This window comes from Prionailurus viverrinus, chromosome B1, assembly GCF_022837055.1.
Source record: "Prionailurus viverrinus isolate Anna chromosome B1, UM_Priviv_1.0, whole genome shotgun sequence".
NCBI lineage: Eukaryota > Metazoa > Chordata > Mammalia > Carnivora > Felidae > Prionailurus > Prionailurus viverrinus.
Genome location: NC_062564.1, coordinates 1,465,496 through 1,489,611, shown reverse-complemented (window position 1 = coordinate 1,489,611; position 24,116 = coordinate 1,465,496). Strand labels below are relative to the sequence as shown.

The window sequence follows — 24,116 nt, the reverse complement described above, 5'->3', positions numbered from 1 at the left end:
TCTGAATATTCCGAACACCCCGTGACTTCTTTTTTTTTCAATTTTTTTTAACGTTTTATTTATTTGTGAGACAGAGAGAGACAGAGCATGAACGGGGGAGGGTCAGAGAGAGAGAGGGAGACACAGAATCCGAAGCAGGCTCCAGGCTCCGAGCCGTCAGCCCAGAGCCGGACGCGGGGCTCGAACTCACGGACCACGAGATCACGACCTGAGCCAAAGTTGGATGGATGCCCAACTGACTGAGCCACCCAGGCGCCCCTCGTGACTTCTTTCAAAGGTTTCTCGGGTGGGCTCTGCTGTGTCTCAGAAGGGGGCCTGACCCCTCCCCCGTAGCCCAGTGATATCACCGTTTGTCACGGGCCAGTGGATTCTGGGAACCTCACAGAGCAATTAGCCAGCTGAGCCACATGACCAGGTTACTGTATGCTTGGGAAAAGGTATCTTTTCCCAGGCTGATGAGCCGGAAAGGACACCCGAGCCCATCTTCTGAGGCAGGCCACCCGGCAGGCAGGTTCTCTCCCGCTCCTCCCCCAGGTCTCCTCACCCCACCATCAGCCGAGGAGGCGTGAGCAGGTGCTGGGCTCATCTCACATCTCAAGTTGCCTGGACACGAACACCTCAGAAAAAGGCAGTGAGGCTGACGTCCATTCGTCCTCTTCCCGTCCCCGAAGAAAGTCCGTTTGTCACCCCAGAGGAACTGCTTGCACGGACTCCATGTTGGTTCTCCCACTTCTGGTTCAGTCGCCGGATCTGCGGGTGCCTCCGTTTCATGTGCAGCTCTGTGCGTTTTGGCAGATGGTGGAGTCACGACGGAGACACGGAGCTCTTCCTTTCTCTGGAGGGTTGCAAGTGGCTGCCATTGTCGTATGACTTCATACGCCCGCTCAACGACCTTCCCTCAACATTTCCTGTGCTACTTGTCTGTTGGCAACGATTTTCCAGCTTTGGTTCTTATAACATAGCCCTTACTTCACTTCCACTCATGAAAGCCATTGTCCTTTTCTTTTTCTCCTTATTTTGAGAGAGAGAGAGAGAGAGGGAGAGAGAGAATCCCAAGCAGGCTCTGCGCCATCAGGACAGAGCCCGATGTGAGGCTTGAACTCCCGAAACCGTGAGATCGTGACCCGAGCCGAAATCAAGAGTCAGACACTTGGCTGACTGAACCAGCTGGGTGCCCCATGAAAGACATTTCTCAGTCTAGAATTCTGGCTGACGGTGTTTTTGTTTGTTTGTTTTGTTTTGTTTTGTTTTTTTTCCCTGTGCTTTGAAGATGTCACTTCCTTGTTTCCCGGCTCCAGTAACTTATGGTGAAAAGTCTGCCCCAAGTTTTTTTCCTCTGTATGTAGCGGCTTTTATTTTTCTGCAGCTTCCCTCAAGCTTTTCTCTGTCTCCTTGGTTTCTGCTAGTTTGAGTACGATGTCTGTATACATGTGTGGAGTTTGGTTTCTTGTATTTCTCTTTCTCGAGATTTTCTGAGATTCTCCAATCTGGGATTTGTGTCACTATTTGTGGGCACTCTTGGGACGTGCTCGCCTTCCTCGGTTGCTCCCGGGGTTCCGATCCTGCGTGTGCGAGAGTGTCAGGTATTTTCCCGCAGGCTCCGGAATGTTCTTTTCTGCTTTTTCACCCACTCTTTTCCCCTCTGAGCTTCTGTTCGGTAAATTCTGGGGACCTATCTTCAAACTCACGGATTGTTTGACTCACCATAAGTTACGTTATGTCCACTGATGAGTTCATCGGCAAGACGCCTTCTTTCTGACGCGATTTTTATTTGCAGTATTTGTCTGCCTCTTCCTAGCACTTTTCATCCCTCACCCTCTTCCCCTGGGTCTTTTGTTATGTTAACCAAGCATTTTGAGGTGCTGATAGCTTCACTGTCTCTAAATTCTCTGGCTGGCTCTGCGTCTTGAGAGTGGGTTTTGTTGTACTATGTCTAAATTCTGGGGGATGCTGGCCACCATGTGCACAATGGCAGAAACAGAGGTAAGTAGGGTTTGTGTTTGGGAGCGGACGTACCTCGTATTCTGCCAGGTGAGATCCGGCCACCACTGCCTTTGTCTCAGGGTGAGGGCTGGATGTCCCCACCGCCACGTGCCTGGGCCACTGACAGGGCTTCTACCCAACTGTCCTCCCTCCCACTGTTTGCTATCCTGTGATGATGGCAGGGGGACGTTCACTGTGTGGAACAGGCGGCCACTAGAAGCCCTGCGTGTCTAACGCAGGGAGGGGGAGTGCTTTCCAGGGCCCCCGCCACCCCTGCAGCAGCTGCACCCTGCCCCGGTCTTGTCTGGGGAGCCTTTCCTGGCCCTCCTGGTGGAAGGACAGCTATTCTGCTCTTGGATGAGGATGTGAGCCAGGACTGTGGGTGGAGGGTTTTTCCGCTATCTTTCCCCTGCGTGTTTGCCCACACCCCCTCTGGCAGCTTACGGCCCTGTGCCACAGGAAGCTGCGGTCCAGCCAGGGACCCCAGGGTTCTACATGTTCCCCGAAGGTGGGGAACCGCACAGCTGCTCCAGCGGGTGGGGTGAGGGGCTCTCCCATCTCCAGCCCTGTTCCCAACGGCGGAGGGCTGTTGAGAAGAGTGGGGGACTGTGCACTCCCCGTGGGCCGGGGGTCCCCATGGATCCACACTAGCAGCTGTGAGCAGCTGCTGACACTCAGGCCGACCCTGCCTCACGAGACACAGCTTGCCAATCCAGTCCCTGCTGGAGGGGTCTGAACCTCCCCAGCTCTGTGGATGGTGGTCTTGCAGGGGTCCCGGCTTTCCTCTAGATGTCAGGGTGGCACGGATGGGCTTTCCCTCGGGCCTACATCCGAGGCAGGACTGGGACTCCGTTCACCTGCTACCTCCCCACGCTGCTTTTCCCAATGAGGGATTAAATGGACATCCTTCTATGCGAATTTGTAGAGACACCTCGCTGTACTGACTGGCTGGCTACCTGGTATCCTGCCATAAGGATGAGACAGTTCAGTTCACCTTCTCCTTTTATTTGAGATGCATCTCATACACTGTTGAGTAGAGCGCACACTTGCATGAGTGATGGTGTTAACGCCAAGCAGGGAAGATGGACACCAGGCTGTTCTCCTGCCCCCGTGGCGTCTACTTCCTTCCCTCCGTCCTTAGACATAAACTGTTTTCATTAGTTTCTTATGTATTCTTTCATTGTTTCCTTACGTAATATAAACCTGTAGGAATTTCATTCTTATTTCCCCGTCTTTATTATACAGGAAGTGCGTGTTTTATAACGTGCTACACTTTGCTTTCTAAAATTTTTTTTTTTTAATTTTTTTTTTCAACGTTTATTTATTTTTGGGACAGAGAGAGACAGAGCATGAACAGGGGAGGGGCAGAGAGAGAGGGAGACACAGAATCGGAAACTGGCTCCAGGCTCCGAGCCATCAGCCCAGAGCCTGACGCGGGGCTCGAACTCCCGGACCGCGAGATCGTGACCTGGCTGAAGTCGGACGCTTAACCGACTGCGCCACCCAGGCGCCCCTGCTTTCTAAAATTTATACAACCTGTATCTTGCCACATCAGTACGTGCAAGTCTGACTCATGTTTATGGCTGCATAATGTTCTAGTATATTCTATAAACGGCATTCTAGTGTTGGTATATCTATTACTCAGTCAGTCTGATAGCAGTGGACTGTGGGTTAAACTTTTATGCCCTAACAGCGTTATAAGGAATAGTTTTGCACACATCACTCCTTACAGGAGCGGGTGAGTCAGGGGACAAGTTCTCCAAAGTGGGACCCAATCCCTACTGATGGGTGTTTAGGTGATTTATAGTTTCTTACAACGACCTACGATGAAACAGTGAACATCACTGTATTTTTGTACATCTTTGTGTGCTTTTCAGGAATTTCTTTAGAATGTGTCTTTAGATTTCTAGTTTCAAATGGTATGCTAAAATACGCCCTGGAAAGTTTTAGTGATTTCTAAGGTATGTGAATAATCTTTTCCTGGCTTTAGCCATATTTACATCATGGTGTTTATTTTTTCTCATTAATTTGTAAGGCGTCTCTATATATTAAGAACACAAGTGTGACACTTAAATGGCAAAACATTTCCCCAGGTTTTAATTATTGTTTCACCTTCATGATGATACTTTTAACTTGTCGGTAGGTTTGTTCACTTTGACTATGAGTCCGTTGTTAATAGTATGAATTCAAATCTGTCATTTTCTTGTGGTTTCTCACTGTGGAATAATGTTTGGATATGTCTTCTCCATCTGAAAGTCATAAAACATTCACGCACACACACACACACGCATACGTGTGTAAGTGTGCACACACGATACCCACCCACACACACTGATAAGATTCTTCTGCTTATACCTCATATGCACCTGCGCTTATCTTTATGTATAAAGTAGTTCTTGAAATAAGTCCTTTCTCCATAAATTTAAAATGCTACCCTCCTGAGAGAGGACTCAGAGATGTTCAAAATTATAAGAGCTTTGACTTCTCAATTCAACTAACCAGAAAAGAAAAAAGAAACAACTTAAATACAACTCAAGAACTATCAATGTTGCTTCACAGTCTGGGTGTAGAATAGACCAGAATAGGGACGCTCTATTTGTGGTAAGGGACCGCATATCAGATTAAGTGGACGCAAATGATCCTCGCAGGACCGGGGGCGTCCCCAGTGCTCAGGGCAGGTCCCCAGGAACCACAGGCAGTGGGCACAGGGGTGAGGTGAGGGGCAGGTTAATGTTCTCCAGGACGCGGGTCCGCTAATCTGGGGGTCCCCGGCCACCGCTGCTCTTAGGATTCCACACGTTCCTTTGTCCACTTTCCCGTGACACCCGCTGGTCTCTGGGCGCGTGATCCTGCCATCCACAGGCAAACACTCTCTGGGTGTGGGGTTAAAGCCACTACTTTCATTTTAAACCTGTGGGGGCACTTCAGTGACATTCGTCACCTCACTTGTCTGAGTCGGGGGTTCTGAGTAAATAGTTGAGCTTTTGTGACGCCGCTTAAAATGGCAAGAAATGAAATCACGCTAAAATCTATAAAATTCTAAACAAATGCAACATGGGCGGAGATGCTGCTAGGCAGTAACAGCAATCACTTAATGGATGTGCGTCCCAGTAACAGAACTTCTACAGACGACGGACTCACGGGGCCTCCACGGACGTGGCAAATCCACAGAGGGCTCCTATCGGGCACGGTACCCTGGGGTCACCTCGCCACACCGCCCTCCTTGTCTTGTTTGCTCCAGGGCCGTGCCAGATGAGGGGAGAGAATCATCCGCACGCTTATGCGCGGAACTCAGCTCGGTGCCCCAGCGCTTACTGGAAGCCTGGATGGGGGGACGGAGTGTGGGGAAGCGCAGCCCAACCGCCAGGTTATCTCTGTGGCAGTGTGGGTGGCGCCGTGGGGGCCGAGGGTGGAGGTCGGGCTAAGTCTGGAAGAGGGTCAGCGGCTAGGCACCACTGATGACTCATTCCCCCAACTCCTACCGGGGCGGACGTGGCTCAGGCACTCAGGAACCAGCCGTGTGCACACGCCCAGCCTGACTTCCACCTGTGGACGGTCCACACCTGGATTGTGACGTCAGGCGGCCTCGGCCCCTTCATGGCTCTTGGGTTTTGGAGGGAATTTTGACTGTTTTGGGTCATGGTGCGGGTTTTACAAATGTAAACTCCTAACGCTGTCTGGTGGGCACCCAGTACCAGACCCCGGGCGGTCTCCACCCGCGGGAGAATGAGGTGGTCTCAGGTCCCGAGGACAAATCCAGGGTGGACACGCAGAAGGTCGGGGGAGGGCTAGTCCCTGGGGGCCGGCAGGGCAAAGGGGAGGAAAGTCATTAACACGAAAATAAAGTTCGTAATTCTGAACACGACCTGATCCCCGCCTACCATTAAAACACAGCCTGCCTTTCTTTTTCTTTCCTGTGGTTTGCTTTAAATGTATGCAATCGTGGTATGAATCACAAACTTTCCAAATGCCAGCCCACGCCAGTGGCCACGTGCCCAGTGGTTCAGAGCCCCCAGACCATGCGTGACTGTCCCCAGCTTGAGCCCCCAGACCTGCTCAGCACAGCGGTTGCCTGTGTGAGTCCTGATGCTTCACGATCGTCAAACGTGACCCGAAGTAGCCCAGGGAAACAGCTGGTCGGCTCCCTGCCCTGCTGCGGTGGCCGGCCAGGTTTGCGCCTGGCTCCACGGCGTCTTAAGTCCTGAGGACAGCTTTCCAGTAATGGCGCTGCCCGACTGTGTCTTTGCTTATGCACGCCTCCCTTCCCCGGCGTCCCTCCAGCACATCAGTGCTCGCCCCAAGCTTGTCCCCGACAAACCCGACAGTCTTCTCTGTGTGAGGCAGAGCGGAGACCCGTGTGGAGTGAGACAGGCCGCGGTGTCTGCCTCCACCCCACTTCCCGTCCGGCATTCCCAACACGGTCACTGACTTAAACTGAACCAGGTCGCAAAGACGTGGTTTGCGTGGTGAAGTGTGAGATGTGGCTGCAGCTTACAGTTTGATCGTGCATCCTGCACGCTAACATTAGTGATGAGCTGCAGGGGCTGGGAGGAGTCACAATGCTGTTTTGCTGGTCACCGCATGCACCAGGCACGGGCAGGGACGACACAGAGATCACACCTCAGTCTGGGGCTTCGTCCCCATGCTCACGGGTTATGGTGATCGACTCTGCGACACCAGCAAGACACAAAGAAGCGGGTCCCTGGGTGCCGAACCTTCACGTGGGAAACCTACAGCTTGCAGGGGGAGGAGCCAGACAGCTGAGCCTTGAGTAGCACGGGTCTGAACTGCGTGGGTCCCCTTCTGCGTGGATTTTTTCCAATAGATACAGTGCAGCACAGTAAATGTATTTTCTCTTGCTTAGGGTTTTCTTTTTTTAAATGTGTTAATTTTTTTTAACATTTACTTATTTTTGAGAAAGAGACAGAATGCAAGCGGGGGTGAGGCAGAGAGACAGGGAGACACAGAATCCGAAGCGGGCTCCAGGCTCCGAGCTGTCAGCACAGAGCCCGACGCGGGGCTCGAACCCACCAACTGTGAGATCATGACCTGAGCTGAAGTCGGACGCTCAACCTACTGAGCCACCCAGGTGCCCCGCTTAGGATTTTCTTAATAACATTTTCCTCTAGCTTATTTTATTATAGGAACACGGTATATTGTACATACATCATATAAACTATGTGTTAATTGACTACTTATGTTATTGGTGAGGCTTCCAGCCAATAGTAGGCTACTAGTAGTTAAGCTTTTGGGGGAGCCAAAAGTCGTACGCAGACTTTCAACTGCCAAGGGGTCAGCGAATCCAGAAGCCCGTGTTGCCCAAGGGTCAAATGTGCATCCAAACTTAGCTGCTGGGACTGGACAGACAGAGCAAGGCGAGTGGTAAGGGCCATGTTTTGCACAGTTCATATGAACACCTCTTTCCCACATAGTTTCCCCTGCTTATATTTTGAAAATCCGTTAAATTTATCAGCCATCTATGTTTGGACAGTATCATAAAGCATATGCTATTGTACTTGTGAAAGTCATACGGGTTCTGTCCCCTCCCCCGCAAACAGAAAGGTTGCCTACAAACGCACTTACAACGTTTCAGCCGACAGCACAGCCCCTGTCGTGATTTTCACACACAGACACACACGTGTGCACACAAATACGCTCCTGGAAAACCAACCCGCCATCACCTGAGAACACAGGATGGATCACACTGGCTATGACAGTGGCTTTAGGATTAACTGACATAGAAACCACCCAAGTCAATGCCCAAACGTATGGCTTTTAAAAGAACTAAACAAAACATTTTTTGAAGGTCTTGAAACTGGTGGCCATCCGTCTAGTATTCGCAGCTCAGAAATGTGAAGGTGGCCACGACGGGCCTACGGCCGGACAGGGAAGCGGGGGAGGAGGGCTTACGTTTGGAGATCCGCCAGTGGCCTCGGTCCGATGGGCTTGAGCAGGGGCTCCGGCCGCATGGCCGCCGTGGGTGACGTCTTGGGGCTGGAGTCGGACTCCGCACTCTCCTCGTCGCCCATGGCTTTGATGTAGCTCCCACTCCTCATTCTCCGGCAGGGGATCTCCTCGTCCTTGCCGCCCGTGGGGCACCCCCCCCACTCGTCCTGAGGCACCTAGGGGAGAAGAGACACACGCGTGCGTCAGGGGCTCTTCGCGGGGGACAGATGCTCTGTGAATTCTGGAAGACACGCCTCGTATGGCCGCTTGTCACTGAGAGCGGGGCGCGTGAAGACACGTGCTTCCTGGAGCTGAGCCCTAAGGACATTAATGGACAATTGTTGCCTTTCCCCATTAAAAGGCTGATACACAGACACGGAAAAAGCGAGGGCACATGAGGAACGGCGGAGGAGAGGAAACCACTTGGAATCTCAGCACCCAGAAAACAACACTGCTCACATTTCAGATTTACTTCCTTTTGGCACAAAAGGAAATCGAAATCGTGTTGAGCAGGCTGGGGGGCACAGAGGTCTCCGGGATATGGAGGACAAGGAAGACTAGAGGGCGGGACAGGGCGACGTTCCTGGGGTTCGCCCTGGGTGCGGGTACAGGAGCCGGTGAGGCTGGAGGCCGAGGGGCGTCGGCGTGTGGGATCCTCGCGCTCGCTCACAGACCCGACAGGCCCCACATGCACCGCCAGCTCCAGGCTCTGGGCCCGGCCCTGAGATGGGAGAGCAGGCGGGCACCTTGGGACCCACCTGCCACACCTGGGACCCGAGCACCTCCCTCCGCAAGCGGCGAAGTCCCAGCACCACGGGCGTATCTGCTCCGTGTCGCCAGGGTCGGGCGCTCCTCACCGTTCACCCCGCTTGGTCAAGCACCCTGCCGGCTCCCGCGCACCAGCTCGGAACAGCAGCACGTTCGGGGAAAAGCGCCTTATTCAGTTCCTTCAAACGCCTGACCGTGGCATCGCTCCGGCACATGACGTCTGGCACAGATAGCCCAGGACAGGACAGTGGCCAGGACCACAGCTCCCCCACGGTCCCTGTAAACTCTGCAGGCGCGGGCATCTGGACAGCCCCGGGGGCGATGGCACACATGGGTCCCGTCTGCACGTTTGTTTTTCTAAAACAGCACGTTCCCGAACTCGCTCAGGTACATGGGAAGCTTGTGGAACCGCGGCAGGAGCACGCAGCGGAGCAGACCCAGTCGCTGTGATGAGGGGCGGCTCCAGCAGAAACTTCCAGGTCGTCAGGTCCTCACTCAGCTCTGACCGCACGGCGCTCTGTGGCTGGGGGACTCACACGGGCCAGTCCCTGTGGCTGCAGAACAGCAGTTGGCCGGGTGGCCTCAACAGCCTTTCCAGGGAGCGTCACTAAGCTCCTGTGTGCAGGTCCCCACACGGTGCAGACGGGCATGAGACCATGTCCACAGACCAAGACAGCCGAAGATCTCGGCCTGTTCATGCTCTCTGGCCCGGCAAGTGGCTTCTGTGGAGGTGTCCGCAGACTGTCAGATTCGGTGCCAGGGGTTGGTGAATTAGCCACTATGGGAAAGGAGGAAACACGGAAGCATCCCATAGGAAGCAGCTTCGGTACGTACCACAATCATATAATGCCTACTTCAGCCCCCAAAGTAACTGCAGAGGAACATGTATTCAGCCATGGAAAGAGGTTCACGGGGGAGAAAGAAAGCAGGTTTTAAAATACAGTCTGCACTCAATTTTTTTTATACTTTAAAAATAGATACGCCTGCATTATGCATGGAGACCTAGCTGGCAGAATGTGGAGTGGGGGTCATCCCTGGGAGAGTGATTATGGGCTCCTCAGTTCTCTTCATTCTGGTATTTTCCAGATTGACCACTTGGAACATATACTGCAGTTACAACAGAAAATAAAGTTATTTTTAATTTAAGAAAAAAATCGGTCCTCACGGCCCCTGGGTGGCTCAGTCGTGAAGTGTCCAACTTCAGCTCAGGTCATGATCTTGCGGTTTGTGAGTTCAAGCCCCACGTCGGGGTCACTGCTGACAGCTCGGAGCCTAGAGCCTACTTCGGATTCTGTGTCTCCCTCTCTCTGCCTCTCCCCCGCTTACATTCTCCCTCTCTCTCTCTCTCAAAAAACATATACAAAAATCTTTCCGGTGTGTTACAGCATCAAACACCTGCAGCAGGTGCACACGAGTGGCCAAATGTCCAGCCACAAACATCACACACTCTGTGGTTTCTAGCGAGTGAATACACAGATGGCTGTCTCCTGACAACAGCCACCAGCCTCTGCTAGTGACCATCATCCACCCGCATATGATGAGGAGCAAGGTTGATCATTTCTGAGTAGGTGTTTTCCTGTGGCTGACCTTAGGAGCCTCCTGTTTTTGCTGCAAGGATACTTCAGCTCCGCGTATTAAAATACATCCTCCCTTCCTTCCAAGCAGTAAGACACAGGTGAAAGGGCCCAGGGCTCTGAACAATGTTCCCTTTCAGGTGTTGAAATCAAGGAAGAAAAATAGCATCGAATGCTGTGTGTCCTGCAGGGAAATGTCTTCTTCATTCAGTCAACAAGTTTTTTGTTTTAAATGTGTACCAAGTACTTTGGCCAATGGGGATATCGTTGAGAGCAAGACAGTTGGGCTTCCGAACCCCGGATTTCCACTGTACAGGACTACAGCTCTACGTGGGGGTGGCCTCCAGGGGCCATCATGGAAACATGGGACAGTTGTGACAGTCACACACTTGGAGAGCATCACAGCATCCCAGGGCCAGAGATGCTAGTTTTGGGGAAGCACGAAGCAATCTCACCCAGTGAAGACCCGGCTCACGTCCTGTATGACTCTGAATGTCTCTTCCCATCTAGTTACTTAAGCCTTGAATCTAACCCTGTGTGGTATATAAATCAAGGGGTTTTGTGCGTGTGTGTGTGTGTGTGTGTGTGTTGCAATTTTAATGAACAATGAATTCTTCAGGACTGCAAGTAACCAGGTAAATCAAGGGAAGGGAGAGCTTTGGTTTGATGTTTCACCAAGAATTTTTTACCATTTCCAAAAACCCCACCAGGTGGGCGAATCCGGTGTCTTTATAAGTGCCCCCACCGGTCTGACCGGTAGCCCTAAATTCCGGGGAATCCGCAGCCAGGAAGGAACACGCTTCCCAGCACTCCAGTCTGAACAGCGCTTGCCATTAGAACTCACGCTTTCTGTTGAAAGTGATCCTCCCTTTATTTCTGTCACGTTAGCGTTTGGGCACTTAAAGACATGCGTGTCTCAAGTAGTGTGTGTAGATCACAGTGTGTAAGTTCAGTTTACAACAGTCGAGGGGACATTATGAAACTTGTTATAAACGGGACACTTGTTTTGCTGAGTTCATGAGCCATCGTTACGGACAGGAAAGCTGTTTGAACGATTACACGGATGCGTCATCAGTGCAGAGTGTGCAGAGAAGGTGGGGAGGTCATCACGATGGGGACGGGGACACAGGGCGCAGGGAGTGGTGCATGCGGACCCCCTGCATGGTCACCAGCCCAGGGGAGAGAGCGGGCAGCTGAGCATCCCAGGTCCCTCTGCCTCGTGTCATCTGGTCACACGGATGCTTCTCAGCTGCAGGTCCCTCTGGGACATTCGGCAACATCTGGAGACAGGTTTCTGTCTCCAAAATGGCGGCACTGCTGGCGGCCAGTGGGCAGAGGCCAGGGATGCTGCTCAACGTCCAGGTGCACGGGCCACCCCCACAAGAGAGACAGCTGTCCAGCCCGGCATCGGCCCACCGTCAGCCGCGGAGAAAATCTGGAGGCCAGGGTGCCGCCTGCGCTGGGCCACGTGCACCCTGCCAGGCGAGGCAGGGGCGAGGCAGCCCGGATCAGCCCCGGGACCCAGGTCTCCTTAGCGTGGCTGGGGACTGCCCTTTCGTTGGCTCACTCCTGTATGGCCATTTACCCCGTGCGCCACCGTTCAGTTGCTGAGTTCGTTTTCTTCAGGCCACCGCGGTTTCCGTTTCCTTTGCCACGACCAGGACAGACGACGGACAGAAGCCAGACACGGCCGGGAGTCCTGGGCCACTGGCCAGACTCCGGCCTGCCTGTAATCATGCTGCCCCGAGGGCTGGGCTCAGCACCCCCTCGCTCACTCGGTGAATTCCCTGCTGCTGCCTGCAGGCCACCCATCCGGACGCCCTCTCCCGGGAAACACGCGGGCCGGGCCGGGCCGGGGGAGGTCCGTGCCCGCGGGTAGGGAAGCAGAACAGAGAGGGACCTCACCGCACGGAGGTGCCCGATGGCACCGCACGAACAGTCTCGCCTCTGAACCCAAGGAGCCTGAGACCCCTGGGCCCTCCCACTCAGGCATGACTGCTCTTTGACTTCCTGCTGGAAACGCCACAGTGGCCACGTGTCACGTGGGTGACGTCACTCCTAGCCGTAAACCTGGATGAAACAGAATGTTCGCTCAGGCCGCGGTGTAGGCTAACGACCCACGATCTTCAAGGGGCTCGTGCTTTACTGTCGAATCTAACCGCAAACTCTGACCAACACAAAATCAGCCTCAGGGCCGGCAAACACTTGAAACCCCAACTTCCTCCCACGAAGAATTCATCTCAACAGACATGTCCTGAAAGCCTGTCGCTGTGGGATGGGACAATTCCAGGTACGAAGGCTGATGTCCTGCCATGGGACCCAGTGCTGGTGGCCGTTCTGTGGGTCTGTTACTCATTATTCCTGCCCCGAGGGTGGCTGGGAGATGTGCTGCTTGGCTCTTTCCGGCTTGGGCTCTGTGGTCCTCAGGACTCTGCCTCCTAGGGGTCCCGCCTCCAGGTTCCGTCTCCCCAGACCTGCCCGGGGTGGGGTCTCCTGTCATGCAGCAGGCAGCACCCCCACAGCCCCGTGAAGAAGCCCTCCAGGTGAACCCTTCGCAGGGGATGCTGTTGCTCCCAGACTCACCAGCCTGGTCATGGGGACACTGCACGGGACGGGAGTGACAGGCTGCCTAGAAACTGCCACATGCATGAGGAGATGCGACCTCTTGGGGGAGTGGGCCAGGAAGCACACAGAAACCCTGTAAGAGGCAGGGGATGGGGAGGGGCTGGGAGAAGGACCAGCCGTTTCCACCAGGACAAGGGGGCAACAGATACGAGCACAGGGCGCACGTCACCAGGGACACAGCAGCTCAGCAGTTGCAAAAGTGGCCAGAACAACCGAAATTCCTGTGTGGCTGCAATGCCAAGCCGTTTCCTGTGGTGACGGGTCGCTGGGGACAGCCTTGGGGGCGGACCGGTTATAGGGGCAGTCACGTGACCCCAGCGGCCCTACAGTCCCCGAAGCTCCTGTGGACGGTCCCAGGCAGATCACGTGCTGCCCGTGTGTGGACAACACCCAGGAGCCACTCTAAGTGAGCCCACCGATGGGGGGCCGCAGGTAGATCCCGAACCGAAAGGCATGACCTCTCTGGCCCTTTCAAGACTGTGCGTTTGTGTCCAAAGTGGCTTCGGACACGCCTCCCGGCCTGGTATTTCATTCCGGCCTTGGCAATGAGACGGCTGCCTGGGAGTGACCATGACCTAAGGTCTTGAGCAGGTCCCTGGCCAGGTTCCCAGACTGGAACCTGCCTCCGGCACCGTGGTGTGCACGCACTGAGGGCAGAGTAGCTGAGCGCGGGCTCCTCCCGCCGGCCACACCAGCTGTGCTCCTACTAGAACCGAAGGGCCTTCCGTGAAGCCTGTGGGAATAGCCGCTTTCATGAGGAGGCAGGAGTCCAGCGAGAACATGGGGTCGGGGGCTCGCCCACCCTCCGGTGCTGGGATCAGCCTCCTCTTGCTCAGGGGACACCGGGCAGCTTCCTTTCATGGTTTCCAAGTGTCCTCCGCGACGTCACGGGACAGGTGCACCTCTTGCCCAGGCACGAGGTCTCTGTGCCGCATCAGGGCCCGGCCGCAGGGGGAGGGCGGTCTGCCGACTCCAAGCCTACAGCCTGTTGGGCCCCCGCGTCACAGACAGCCAAGCAGATGAGCACAGACCGAGGGGCAGACCGGCACGGGGTGTGGGAGTCAGGCAGGAAGGAGACGCACACACGGTCGGCAGCCGCTGGGGAAGGGGGTCCGGGGCGGGCAAGTCCTGAAGGAGCGTGCATGGCCCCTGGCCCTGAGTTACAACAGACCCTTCGCGTCCGATCGCGTGGAAGCCGGTGGCTGGTACTGAGACTCCTTTCAGATGCTCGATGAAGAAACAATAAACAGGCTCTCTTTGAAAAAGACGGGTGGTTTCTCTAGACCCCGAAACAGGACCCGGAAACAAATGCAATTGGGAAATGTGGCATTAAAAATTTTTTTAATGTTTATTTATTTTTGAGAGACAGAGAGAGACAGAGTGTGAGCAGGGAAGGGGCAGAGAGAGAGGGAGACACAGAATCGGAAGCAGGCTCCAGGCTCCGAGCTGTCAGCACAGAGCCCGTATCCATGAACTGCGAGATCACGACCTGAGCCAAAGTCAGACGTTCAACCGACTGAGCCACCCAGGCGCCCCATGGGAAACGTAGCATTTTTAAGAAGCACTTTTGTGTGCATGCTTGATCTTCCCGCTGAACTTTTGCTTGGAGGCCAGACCCCCAGAGCCTGGGGAAGGGAGTCTGAGGTGCTCCCCAGCCGTGTGCAGACGACTGCACTTCATTCTGCTGCTACTTTTCTCTGATTGCTTCCCAACACGTCAATATGGAAGTGCTTCCTGTGTAGACGCCAGACACCGTGGCCACCAGATCTCCGAGGCCACCGATTCACCAGGAGGGACCCACAGGCCGGGTGAAGACACCCAAGAGGGGAGACAGGCGGCGGGAGGGGGAGCCTGGGAGGGGAGGGGCAGTGGGGACGCTGCAGCCATGGGTCAGGGGCCACGGAGCCACGGAGCCACGGGCAGGCCAGGCCCACATTCCTGCCGGGGAAGGCAGGTGCACCTGCCGTGACTGCCCTCCCGCAGGCACCTCCCGCTTCGCGCATGGAGAACTCCCTGAGCTCAGGGCTGCTGTCAGCCCCCAGTCAGCGTGACATTCATTAAAAGTTTGACCCTAGGTGCTTTGTCTGCAGAGGTAGAAAAGAGGAAAACATCTGTTTCAGAGCATAAAATGCCTCCTAATTTTCTTTCAATCCTGTCTATTGTCTGCTTCGACCGACTTAGAAACGCAAAGAGCCTTCCTCTGGCATGAACTCGGCGTCCGTACGGACCGAAGGTGGAGGAAAACGCAGCTCCCTCTCTTAGCTCCACGTCTGCCTAGTTTTCGGGGGAACGAATGTGAGCAGAACTTATAAGCTCTTGTTCCTTCCTTCTTGTCTCCTAAGTTTTATTCTGTAGGGTCTGCAGACACATTCCTCCTCTTCCCCAGCCGTGGCTGGGAACGAAACCTGGGCTCACAAGGGTCCGCAGATTCACATGTCCACAGGAAAGGTAGTACAGTCGGCAGGGGGAGACCTGTGTGAGGGCTGGACGTGGGTCCGTGACGTCCCGGGACAGCAGGACAGACAGCCTGGGGAGACAGGGGCATCGCTTGTGAGGTCACCGCCATATTCGCCAGAGCGACCCACAGTGACGGAGCAGATGATGGCGGGGCGAGAAGGAAGTGCTGAGCTGCGTCCTCCAGAGGGCACTGTCCCCGCCCTGGGCTCACCTCTGCTGTAGCACAGGTGTGGGTCTGTGCACTGAGACACAACTTCTTGAGGTCCTGGTCCTCCTCACCCCCCGCCACACATCTGTGTCAGGACCGCGTATCCCAGGGGTCTAGAACTTGGCCAGGGCAGCTCCCTCTCACCTTCACCCCTGAGGCAGCGGCTGCACTGGGGAAGCTCTGGGAGGGAAGGGGGAGGACGGCTGAGGAGTGGGTTGCATGAGCACATGAGCAGAGGGACCACAGGAGCCCGAAGGGGGGACAGACGGGCACCCGCGCCGACACCGTGAAGCTGGCGCAGACGGGACCAGATCGAGGGACGCCGCTCCTCCAGAGCTGGTTGCTCAACAACATGCACGCACACACACGCACACACACACGCACACACACACCCACATACACACGCACGTACATACATGCACTTTAAGGAAAGAGAGAGAAAATGCAGAAGGAAATAATGGGCTTTAAAGAGACAGATGAACCGGTTTCCACGTAGCCCCTTATCTGGATCCAGATCCAAACCGTTAAAAAGAAATCGGGAGCAATGGGGACAGTTGAGTACTGAGCGCATGTGTGAAGCTAGCACACGATCGTTATTTCCTGATGTCTGAGGACGGTATTGCAGTTATGCTTCTAAAGACACAGCCCGTATCTTCTGGTGTGGGTCCTTTACAGGTGAGTGCAGGAACGGGTCCTTGGGATGCGGGCATTTCCTTCCATCCGCGTGGGCGGGCGAGGGGTGTGGACGGGACAAGACCCTCTGGGAACCCACCTCCCTGAAGGGAGATAGTGAGCATACAGGGGTCACTCTATTACACTCCTGCCTTTACAGGGGCTTCGTATTTTCCATAATGAAAACAAATTAAAACCAGCAGCTGGCGGACAGAGAAAGGATGTTTGGTCAAGGGCAGGAAGAGCCCAGGGTGTGAGGCACCACAGAGGACGTGTGGCAGGAGACGTGTCCTGGAAAGGGGCAGTTTTCGGAGGCAGACACCCGGGGGCCCACACACCGGAGACACAGCTTCACGGTGAAGTGTCCAGGAAGCCGCAGAGAGAAGAGCGGGAGACTTTGCATTTCCAGCAGGGGCCGGCACGAACCCTGAGTCTGTTTGTCACGTTCCTTTAGACGGGCAGGTAAGACTCGTACGTCATACAGGACTGGGGCTTGCTAACCACAAGCAAAGCTGAAGCCTCTCCCACGGCCCTACCAACAACATCTCACCCCGCTACCAACTCGTGTCTTCGAGTCGATCTGCCTGTGAAAGTGACTTGTTAGCATTTCCTTTCAAAACAGAACCGCTGGCTTTTAGACAGTGTGCCAGGGTGGCATCTTTGCAGCCACCTGCATCCTGGAAAGACCCACAGTCGTCCACCTGCCCCGTGAGTCCACTGCCCGGTGACTCAGCTAGTGTCCACCAGCGCCCCTCATTCTAGGGGTCGGGTCTCTCCAGGCGCACAAGGGACTGGGAGGGGAACACCGTCCCGTCCCTACCCAAGACAACTCTCCCCGTTCTGAGCTCTGCTAAGGGCACCGACAGCCGGTAAGAGGGATTGGGAGGCATCTGTAGAGGAAGCAGGCGCCTCCTAATTGTAAGGGTGCTCAGGGATGGTGTCAGGAGGAGGCAGACACTCAGGGACGTCACAGAAGCATCCCGCCGTGAGCGGCTCTCGCCCTTTGCCCCGTTCACTTGTGTGTGTGTCTTTGCCCGCCCCGGACAAAGGCCCAGAGGCCACACCGGAGGAGCAGATACGTGTTCCAGGCACGCCCAGTGGTGCTTTAAGGCTCAGACACACTCCAGTCGGGAGAGGTCGGGGGGCCCTGCTGGCTGCAGGTCACCTTCCAAGGAGGGAACAGACCAGGGGCTGATGTGCTTTGTCGTTGGGGCCACATCCTCCAGCCCTGAGGCACCAAAGGAGTGGCCCACCACGCTCGGGGCCAAGGACTGATGGGGGGGGGGCATTGGGAGGGCCTCAGAGGCCAGCCCACCGCGCTTGGGGCCAAGGACTGACGGGGGTGAGGGGGGGCATTGGGAGGGCCTCAGAGGCCAGCCCACCGCGCTTGGGGCTGAGGACTGACGGGGGATGGCATTGAGAGGGCCCCAGAGGCCAGGCCACCACGTTTGGGGCCAAGGACTGACGGGGGGGGAGGAGTGGGTGGCATGGGGAGGGCCTCAGAGGCCAGCCCACCACGTTTGGGGCCGAGGACTGATGGGGGGGGCATTGGGAGGCCCTCAGAGGCCATCCCACCGCACTTGGGGCTGAGGACTGATGGGGGAGGCGCATTGGGAGGCCCTCAGAGGCCAGCCCACCACCCGTGACTGCCTGTCAGCGAGACCCTGCCGGGAGGTGGCCCGGACCCCTTACCTGCAGGTAGTGGCACGGCCTCAGGGCGGGCTTGGTGTCCTGGGGGAGCAGAGGCTTGTCCAGGTTCAGCGAGCTCTTGCGGTAGGCCTCCTTGGCCTGGCTCACGGTGAGCGTGGACCAGGAGCTCCGCTTCATGTACTTGGTGTCGGGCGTCATGGTCAGGCCCTCGCAGGCCGAGCACTTGACGTCGCTGTTGCTCTTGGACGTCTTCAGGGACAGGTCCCCGAAGGGGCCCGGGAGCACCTCGGGGTAGCAGTGGGAGACGTGGTCCACGTGGTGCCTGTTGACCACGCTGGACGTGCGGCAGGTGCTGTCACTGTCCAGGTTGTCGTCGGAGCTCCACCAGCTGCTGGCGCCCGACCGGGGCTTGCCGTCGGGCTTCCGCTCCTTGCTTTTACTCCTCTTGCCGTGCTTGGGGTGGTGGGTGTGGTGGTGGTCCTCCGCCCGGCCGTCGCCCTTGGTCCCGTTGACGTGGCCCTTGGAGGGGCCCTCGAGCGAGTGCGACTTGGTGAAGAGTTTCTGCACGGAGTGCACGAGGTGCCGTATCCTGCCCGGGCTCTCGCCGCGCTGCCCCGCGGCCGCGGACGTCCTCTGGTACTGCAGCGTGTGGAACCCGTCCCTGTGCAGAGGCCCCTGCTTCTCGAACTGGTCCAGGAGGTTGGCGGGGATGCGGTTGGCCCTGGCGCCGGCGTGCGACACAGCGCAGTCGTCTCTCGTGTCGTAGTGGGAGCTGTAGTGCATCCTGGGGAAGGTGCTGCTGGACACGTGGTCGCCCAGCACCACGGGCATCATCACGCACTCCGAGTGCACGGAGCTGCCGGGGGAGCAGCGGTGGTGGTCCAGGGGGCAGCCGTCCACCGGGCTGAGCAGGTAGGGCTGCCTGGCCTCCTGCACATGGTGCAGGTGGTCGTGCGCACGCTCGCAGTCCTCGGGGCCTGCGAGGCCGCAGGTGTGGGCGGAGCACAGCGGGGCTGGGGCCCGGCCCCCCGGCAGCCCCTTCATGTTCCTGGGAGCCGGCGAGTACCTTCCCTCATTGAAGTGCTGCGTCGGGGACCATGAGTACTGCTGGTCTGTTGAGAGAACACACAGAGCCGTTTCAGCCGCCACCCTCATTGACATGCTGGAAGAGTCAATTATTGCACACCCCACGCGGGCACTGTTTTATCCGGTCCTCAGAGGTCAGTTTTGGGCACTGGAGAGGGGAATCATTTTTCCCTATACGCTGACTGCTCCAAAGTAGGAGACTATTAAGGAGCATGAACTCTCAGGGCGCCCAGTGGCTCAGTCGGTTAAGCATCCAACTTTGGCTCAGGTCATGATCTCGTGGTTCGTGGGTTCAAGCCCCGTATCGGACCCTGTGCTGACAGCTCAGAGCCTGGAGCCTGCTTCGGATTCTGTGTTTCCCTCTCTCTCTGCCCCTCCCCTGCTCGCACTCTGTCTCTCTCTCTCTCAAAAATAAATGAACATTTAAAAAAAAAGAAGCATAAACTCTGGTTATCCCTAAATATAGTTCTACAACCACAAGTATGTATTGTCTGCGAGATTCATCGGGTCTCTGGACAGCAAGACTTTGTGCTATTAAACAAATCAACAATTTGGGGGCAAAATGAGTTACATTTCAATTAGATTTGAGTATTGTGGTTCAGTTTCAGAAGTTTAAAAAGTAACATTTGCTATTTAATTAGCAATATTGCTCAGTAAGCTCATGTGATATGCACTCATGCATTAATCCTGAAGGGTCTAAAGCCACGTCCTTGTGGCTCAGGGGGAGAAGAGGTGGCTTTCTCGAGGCCACCTGTCTGTGTCAAAGCAGGACTAACACAGGATGTCCTAACTTTCATTTCAGATACTTGCCTTTCAACTGTAAGATTCTACCCAGGACAGAAAAACATGGTTTGCTTATGTGAGATGCAATATTGTGCACAGATAAGTCCTAAGGAGTCGTCCCTCAGAGGGGGCTGGCTTTGTTTTCAGGCAGGTGGCTACGTGCTGTGGACACGAGTCCGGACACTGAACCGTTCAGGTTCAGGCCCCAGCTCTGCCACCACGTGGTGTGTGACTCCACGGGCCGGTCAGGCGGGCCAGCCACACTCCCTGTGCTTCTGTTTGCTCCGTGTGACGGGAGACAAGACATTGGCCGAGCAACAGGCAGGGCCTCAGGAGGAGGGCACTCTCCGGTGCCATCCGTTGTTGGTGTTGTAATTATCGTCCTCTTACACGCTCTTGGGTCAGCATCTACAAAGTTCTGGGTTTATTAAATCTAAGTGATTGGATTCCAGGATTCCTCAGAGAAGCCTCTCCTTCACCCCTGCTTCCTACTGACTCAGTGTTTCTGCTTCAGACTCAGTTCAGAGCTTGCTTCCAGAGGTCTCCAAACAGATGCAACAATAGACTCTGTTACAGTATATGACATACATATATGCATATCTGGTATACAATATGCATGTTATAGATGGGAGATAAAGACTATTATAGTAATATCCATACATTATGTATAGTTCATGTATACATATATAACATGCATATGTGGTATAAATATGCATATAACCTAAGAATGAAATACAAACTCTATTACAATATATAATATGCATATATAGTATGCATATACAATGAACCTATCTATACATAATATACGTATATAATGTAGATATATCACACATACAAGAAATATAGACTCTATTACAATATACAATATGCATATACAGTATGAATATATAATGCATATATCCACATATAATATATACATATTGCATGTAACATCCATATGCAGGAAAGAGAGTCTAGTATATTATATGCATATATGGTATGCATATATAATACATATATCTATATGATATGCACATGTACTAATATGCATATAATATATGCACGAAAACAGACTAGCATATAATATGCATATACAGTATGTATAATGTCCATATATATGTATATAAATGTATACGTAATATATGGAGGAAATACACTGTTATAGGATATAATAGCGTATATGTCAAGTATCTCTAATACATATATCCATATATGATATATAGCATATAATATTCATACCATATATGCAGGAAATAGTCTAGTATATCACATGCATATATGGTATGCATATATAATACATATATCTATATGTGGCATATACAAATAATATTTAATACGCATATGATTTATGCAGGAAATAGATCCTACTATAAAATATGCACATACAGTGTACATAACGTATCCATCCATTTATATGTATATAACGTGTACGTAAGACATGCAGGAAACACAGACTATCACAGTGCATGATGTGCATATATAGTATGTACACGTAAAACATGTATCCACATGCGCACATACGCTACATAATATGCATATAATAGAAGCAGGAGACACAGATGGAAGCTGTCTGTCACGGGAACAGGTGGGAAGGGCGTGAGAATGAGCACCGAGGAGAGAGACACTATGGGATAAGCCCAGACAGGATCTGAGGGCCCCGGCCTCCTCGTCCCACTGGGGGTGCCCAGACAGCTCTCTGTCCTGGGAAAACGGAGACCAGCTGGCTCCCTGGATGGGCCTGGGCTGTGTCCCTCTCCACAGCCCCTGCCACCTTCCCCACAAGGACATCAGGGTGCAGGGACCGCTCAGGCTGCCGTGTCATGACACTCGACCCCGGGGTGGCCGGGCGCCTTCTGCTGGCTGTCCCGGAAAGGCTGTCAGGGGCTGGGAAGCCCCGGAGGCAGACCTGCTGGCTCTCTCCCGGCCGTGCCCTCCAGGGCTGGCACTTGCTCCCGCATCCTCCTGCCCTGGCTCAGACCCTGAGTGCCCGTCGCCAGCCAGGGCCACAGCAGCGGCCTCCTGCCTGCCTCCCCTCCCCTTGTCCTCATTCCCTCCCTCGCTTGCCCGTGCACATGCCAGCCTGCTCCTCCCTGCTCAGCGGCTCCCGGCTTACTGCTGAGTCCTCACTCGTCAGCCTGTATCCAAGCGGCCCCGGGGACAGCCTGCTCGGGGGATGGCCGTGTGCCAGTCCGGAGTGCATGCCGGAGGCCATTGCTGACCGGGTGGGCTGGCCAGGCCCTCCCTCCCGCCCCTCGTTGTCGGTGAGGCATGCTGCTTTAACCAAATGCAACAACCCCTATTTCTGGCCATTGTTCTGTGGGCTCCTTCCCAGGCAGCATGCACTCTGCAAGAGCCCCCGCAGTCCAGGCAACCCCGGGGGAGGCGGTCCCGCTGTGCGTCGTCCTGGAGGCAGGACAAGACTCGGGCTTCCGGGAGGCACCTGCGCCCCGCTTCCTCAGGGAGGAAGCTGTCTGCTGTCCCCTTGCTCCCGCGCTGGCCCAGCCCCCTCCCCGGGCTGCTCCAGCCTCAGGCCAGACCAGTCAGCCCGCCCCTCCCACCCGTCCCTTCCTGTCCCTGTCCTTGTCCTGGCAGCTCCTCCCCTGGGAGGTGCCACCTGCAGCCTGGGGTCAGGGACACCCGACAGCAGACGCCAAACAGACATTCGGGGCAATTGTGGGAAATAGGAAAGAACCCTAAGAGATGCCAGTCGTCTCCTACATCATTTCTGACCAACTCTTCTGGTGACTGACGTAAGGAAGCATCATCCCCTGCGGACATCTGCCAAGCGCCTGGTCCCAGACATGGATTCAAAATGTCCCCTCTGCAGGCTCTGGACCGCCACCTGTCCAGGCCAGCTAGACGCGGACATATCCTACAAGGCAGAGGCACAATCTCGCAGATCCTGAAGGAGTCGGGGCACGACTTACCCTACTGGGAGCGACGGACAGCGGCCGGGACCGGACGCTGAGCAGGGGTGGGGCTGTCTCCTAGGAAGGGCAGCACAGGGGCCTCTCCTGCACGTCCTCCGGAGCAGGGGCCCCTTGTCTCCGAAGAGAACCCGACCTCACTGGTGTGAGGGGCGCCACCGCCTCATGGGAGTGTCTGCCCTGGAAGAGCTCCTGGGCGCCTGCCTTTCTCAACAGCCAAATTATAACCAGAGCACTTTAATATATTAGGAGAGGATAGTGTAGATTATATTATGTTTTAATATAATTAAAAGCAAGTTTTCAAAGGAAATTCAATATCCAGCTGATAAATAGCAAAACTATGTGCTGTAATCTAGACTTTACAGCAGCATAAAGTTGTCATCCTATTATCTTTTGCTTTATTTTTCCATTAACATGTAATTTAATACAATTCTAATCTTCCTCTATATTAAAAAGCACAACCATTATGGCTCCACTCACGTATCCTATTTCTGCCTCACGTTCGGCCCAGAAGCTACATTGTGAGTGCGGCCACATGAAAGAACAGTACAAAAGATAAAAGTTTAGCCGTAATGAATTGAATTTGATTATGTAACACATTGAAACACATTCTCATCTCTGCTCTTCGGGACCCAGTGCCTCGACGTAGGCATGGAAACTGACGCACTGCCGGGTAAAAATAATATCACTCCCAACGACAAACAACAAAACAATGTTCTGTAAACAATGGCGATTCTAAAACGTGCATTAGAGACCTGTATTACAGGTTGTTGTTGTCTTAAGTCTCTGGAACACGGAATAGACACTCGGGGGCTGGCAGTCTCTCTGTGTTAAGTGAGGTAACAGACACAGAATGTGGGGGCACCTTAGCTCCCTCATTGCCCGCTACTCACCACACCATATTTCGTTCTGAGGCAAGAGAAAACGGCGGTCTAATCCTCCTTATCCATTAGCTGTCTCCCCAAATTCAAACTACAGGGTAAAGGCACATTCTACTGTGGGATTTCACGAGACTGTTGGTGTTCGAATCTGAAAAAGTATGTTTTGAGTGTAGGGATAAGAACTTTAAAAAGTACGCACGCTGTGTCTGGGTGCGGGCACCATGTGCAGGGAGCCAGCGCTTTTCCCAGGCAGCTGAGGAAGCCCAGGCTGGAAGGACAGGTGGGGAAGGTCACTGAGGTCGTACAGGCACGCAGACCTGCACGTACACGCAGCGTGCGCACAGCTCCAGGTGGCCTGCTGCCAGCACCAGCTGCCACCAGGTGGGGGAAGGCACTGGGTGAGGGCCCCATGGGCCCTTTCTCATTAAGCCGGCTGCTGGTTGCACGCCAAGCCCAGGCGTGAGCCAGCCAGGCTGGGCACACGTTGCGGCGATGGGCTCAGGCCCGAGTCTTGGAGAACGCGTGGAGCCGCCCCTGCACCCCAGCCCTGGAGGCAGGCACCCCTCCCCGAGGTCCC

The 24,116-nt window shown here is 54.7% G+C and overlaps 1 protein-coding gene across 5 annotated transcripts in view; it reads right to left on the bottom strand.

Annotated features, from left to right (window-relative positions):
• Positions 1 to 24,116, bottom strand: part of DLGAP2 (DLG associated protein 2) — a 617,576-nt gene that overhangs the window by 100,094 nt on the left and 493,366 nt on the right. For all 5 annotated transcript variants that reach the window (XM_047856904.1, XM_047856906.1, XM_047856907.1 and 2 more), the window contains 2 exons: positions 17,926 to 18,995; positions 7,894 to 8,105 (listed from right to left, as the gene is read on the bottom strand). In XM_047856904.1, the coding sequence (XP_047712860.1) occupies positions 7,894 to 8,105; positions 17,926 to 18,995 (1,282 nt within the window). The remainder of the gene's footprint in view (positions 1 to 7,893; positions 8,106 to 17,925; positions 18,996 to 24,116) is intronic.